Source organism: Chaetura pelagica, unplaced genomic scaffold (genome assembly GCF_000747805.2).
Source record: "Chaetura pelagica isolate M959 unplaced genomic scaffold, ChaPel_1.0 scaffold70, whole genome shotgun sequence".
Taxonomy (NCBI): domain Eukaryota; kingdom Metazoa; phylum Chordata; class Aves; order Apodiformes; family Apodidae; genus Chaetura; species Chaetura pelagica.
Window position 1 is genome coordinate 2,368,177 of NW_009952265.1, and position 4,342 is coordinate 2,372,518.

Consider the following 4,342-nt stretch of genomic DNA (forward strand, 5'->3'; position numbering starts at 1 on the left):
CAGCAGGAGGATGGACTGGATGACATCCTGATGACCCTTTCAACCTAAATTTTTCCAAAGAGGGGTTTGTACAATAAGGATTACCAGAGGTTATGGAATAGAGACATGTCTTTAGCAGAAATGTTGCTCAGGCACAGTAAAGATGAAGCACAACAATAAACAAAAAAACCCTAGCAATTTGATAGCTATTTTTTACCCTGTGTCCTCAACTACCAGTCAATTCAAAAGAACATCAAGAAGCTTTAGTGCAGCCACAAAAAAAGGTACCTTTTAAAAACAGTATGGATCTCAGAACAGATATAGATTTGGACATCTGGACTGGACTCCTAAAAATTCCCAGTCCCTCTTCTTCACCAGTGACACACCACATTTTAGATTAATAGATACTTACATTTGAGTAAGAAAGGTTAGAAATTTTTTCTACAGCAGCATAAAGGAATTTCAGCTACAAAATGAACAATTTCACAACCTATTCCTTCAAAAATTAACATTATATTTTAATTAATGTTTAAGTGCCAGGGTAAGCGGATTTTCACTATCAATGTCAATACATTAAGAGAAAACGTAAACTGTATTAGGTGACAATTGATAATACAATCAGAATAAGGAAAAAACACCAGCATGATTCTCTTTAAAATACTAAAAGCTCCTCTATTTTTAATTGACAGTAAGTGTTTATTCATTGTTTATTCTGCTCTGTGCTTCATCAAACATAATAAAATTGGGTATTACTTCCATGGCTTTCCTCAGCCTAAGCAGGATGGAGACATCCACTGAATTCATTTGTTATCTACAGGGTATTTAACTGCTCCCCAAATGCATCTGTTTCTAAAAGCCACTTGAAGCATGTAGCCTGGTGCTTGACTAAATAAAAAAATCCGTATTACCACAAAATCAAAGGACCAGAAGACTTAAAATCTGTACAGAAAGAATTAGCTATATTAGGCTTTCAATTGCCTAAGAGAACATTAAGAGCAACTAAGAATTTTTCCCAAGTCCATTCATTGTGTTTTACCTACCTAGTGTCTTCACAGTATAATGAGGACTCTCCAAAACAATTCCTTCTTCTGTATCAAACATTGGATTATCTATTCCAGTTTTAGGAGGAATTTGTGCTAGTTTCTTTAGCCTCATGGAAGCAGTAAGGTCCAGTTCTTGTTTCTTTCCCTCTTCTTCCCGTCTGCGCCTTATGTCCTCTTGCTGCTGACGGATTCGCTCCAGTTGAGCGCTCCGCCGCATGGGCATCATCCTGGAGCCCAATTCCCCAGGGCAATCAACAGCCATTTCTCTGTGCTTCTGAGGTTCTTCAAGAGATGCAAGATCCACATTTTTTGCTTCATTGTCAGAATCTTCTGTGATATGTCCATTCATGTGAGACGTTGTCATGATTGTTTGTAATTATGCTTATTCACTTCAAACAGAAATGCTGCTATGAGGCCAGTTTTCATTATGATGTTGCGTAAAATCCATTATAACTTCACAAATATTTCCCTTTCATCAGAGACAGTTGAAGAAACATTCAGGAAGAAAATCTAACAAAAGATATTAAAAAGAAGTTAGTGAATACCTGCATTAATAAGAAAACACATAAGACAGTTCTCCAAGTCCCCAGGAAGCAGAACAAGGGAACTTTTCCTCCATATTTACTTAGTGCTTCTTCCCCTACTAAGAACTACAGAAACCTCACATATACCTTTGACACATTTGAGTAAACTTCAGGTGCCAAAAGGCACTTAGAAAAGGAGTACTATTGAAACTAATGCTAAAGTTTAATTTTCCAGTCAAAGCGATGGAGATTCTGCACTTAACACACATAACTGCATATCAGCAGTTTCCTTCAAGTTTTCACTTAGTTTTAGTTCACCCTTTCTTTCTTAAAAGTTCCAACACAAATCATGTTTACAGTACTACAAACAAATTATTAATAATTTGTTATAAATAACATGTTTGCAATAAATTTAGTAAGTTAAACACAAGATACTTGAATTTAATGTTTATAAATTGAGGCATTTTTATATAAACATCGCTTTCCAGATTCAGAGAAGACAGGTCTGGCAAAGAATTCTTCCAGAAGATACTATCTAAAGCAGTCTGGAAGCTGCACTTACAGAATTCCAAGTAGGGATAAAGTCCTGGGATAAGAGTTGGACAGGTCTGGTTAGCAGCTACTCTTAATACTTCCTGCAGGTATGCATTAAAGCAGAACGGATTAAATACAAGATTAAAAAATCCCTGTGTGGGCATATGGAGGTATAGATTTGACAAAGAACAGTAACAAATTTCCACAGTCAATAGGGAGATTCCACTATACTCCTTACACCTTAATCTGGTTTTTCATTCCTGATGATTCAAGCTAAAGAATTTAAGTGTCCAGACAAATATAACCACTCAGCTCTTAAATATAATACATATAACTATGTGTTTTATACCATATTCCCTTTCATAGAATCTTAGGGGCTGGAAGGGACCTCAAGAGATCATCTAGTTCTGTATCACTAAGCCAATGGTATGTTATCATCCATATGTCCAAATAAAAGGTCATAAAATTAATAAACAGTTGTGAACAGTATTACCAATACATTTATAATTTTTCAAGTTCTTTTTAATCTTTTAATTTACTGAAAGAAATCACTATTTTATTATACACTGAAAGTAACAAGATAGAAACCCCCCCATCTTTCTTAAACCAAATATTTGTGTTTGGAGGAGGAAGGGAAAGATGCTTACGTTGTAATTAAGTTAAAAATTAAAGATCAATAGTACTGTCTTGGAGAAGCAGCAACAGAAACTCCTACATGAATTTCTGCAAGCTTGCAATTCTAAGTACAGCTTTTTATTTTCATAAGGAGTAGTATACAGCTACATACTGCAACACAATTTACTTGCTTCCTGTGTAGCCACTACTACCAATTATTATTATTACTACGATTTCTAAGTAAATATTACAGCATTTCTATGGTTTTGCCTTTGAATTATACTTAATCACAATGCACTGATATGTAAAAACTCTTCAGAAAAAATTCAGGCAAAGAAAAGCACATAAAAAACTGCATAGCAGTGGGTCTAGCCCTGCAAGTACAGCACAACTATTTGATGCCTGTAAAACTTCCAGCTAGTGCCTATCTTAAAACTAACAGCTTTTCAAAGAATGAAGTCACATAAATTAGCATTCAGACAAGGTTATATGAAGCACCATATGAAAAAGCAGTCTGAAATTCAGAGAAAGGCAGATAACAGTTTAGCAAGGTAATCCTTGGAAAGCTGTATTTCTCCTTCTGTAAAGGCAACTTCATTGTACAGAAATACCACTCGCAAAAAAAGGAAGGCTCATTGGGTACAGACTTGCTGAGAGCGCTAATTTAACTGGGGGTGGAAGATAACTCAAATTCTCTTTCATCACTATTGTACTGGCCATAGCTTGTCTGAAAACTGAACCTTTTGAAAATTATATTCACCTTCAACTCTGACAAGCTGAAAAAAAATTCATATTCTTCAGTCCATCCAGTACAACTAACAGGTGTTGAAACAATTTAAGGGAATGAGTAATATCCATTTCCTCAGCAGTAAAGAAGTCAAAACTACTATCTGAGGATATGAAAGAAGTACAATGGTCCTAAGGAACTTAACATGTAAAATATGACACTGATAAAATGTTAACTAAGTCCTCTAATTAGGGTGTGGTAGAGCTAAGGTTAAAAATAAGATTTAGCTTGAGGCAGGCACCAGGAGAGAAAATGTTATTCTAACCAATAAGCATGGCATCAAAAGTCTTATGATTAATAATGTTAGAAATAGTTTTCCTGGCTTTTCCTTCTAAAGCTTTTCTTTTCAATTATACAAATCCCGAGATAACAAGACAAGGTTTTTATAACAAATCTGTTCTCTGCAAGATGTGAATCATCCAATGAACCAGCTTTCAGCCCAAGAAGAGCTTCTTTTGTTACATTAATTCTTATAGTAAGGGCGAAAATTTACTGACGTGCTCAATAATACTGAGTTTTACTATGTAAAAATATATAATAATATTTGGAATGAGCAGACTTATTTTCTAGTCTAGAACTTGGTATTAGCATTTTTTATACTCTTTAAATATGTACAAGTCTCTGTGTTACAGAGTTTGTTGCTCAAAATTTAACAGGCGCTTGACTGTCTTACTTTGGACTGCCTATATCTAACAGGGCAGCCTTAGCATTTCCACAAGACACATAGATCTTTCCAAATAAAGCAGATTTATGATTCTTCTCTGACAAATTTCATATCACAAGTCTTAGCAATATGGTTCTGAAGAACATATGCAAAATTGTCTTCTCCACAGACTGCTTTTCTTTTAAAAAATTTCCCT

General features: G+C 34.9%; 1 protein-coding gene across 1 annotated transcript in view; it reads right to left on the reverse strand.

The window, feature by feature from the left end:
- Positions 1–1,534, reverse strand: part of MPP5 (membrane protein, palmitoylated 5 (MAGUK p55 subfamily member 5)) — a 28,331-nt gene extending 26,797 nt beyond the window's left edge. The window contains exon 1 of the mRNA XM_010007691.1: positions 1,020–1,534. Coding sequence (XP_010005993.1) covers positions 1,020–1,386 — 367 coding nt within the window. The 5' untranslated portion in view covers positions 1,387–1,534. The remainder of the gene's footprint in view (positions 1–1,019) is intronic.
- Positions 1,535–4,342: the final 2,808 nt, after the last annotated feature.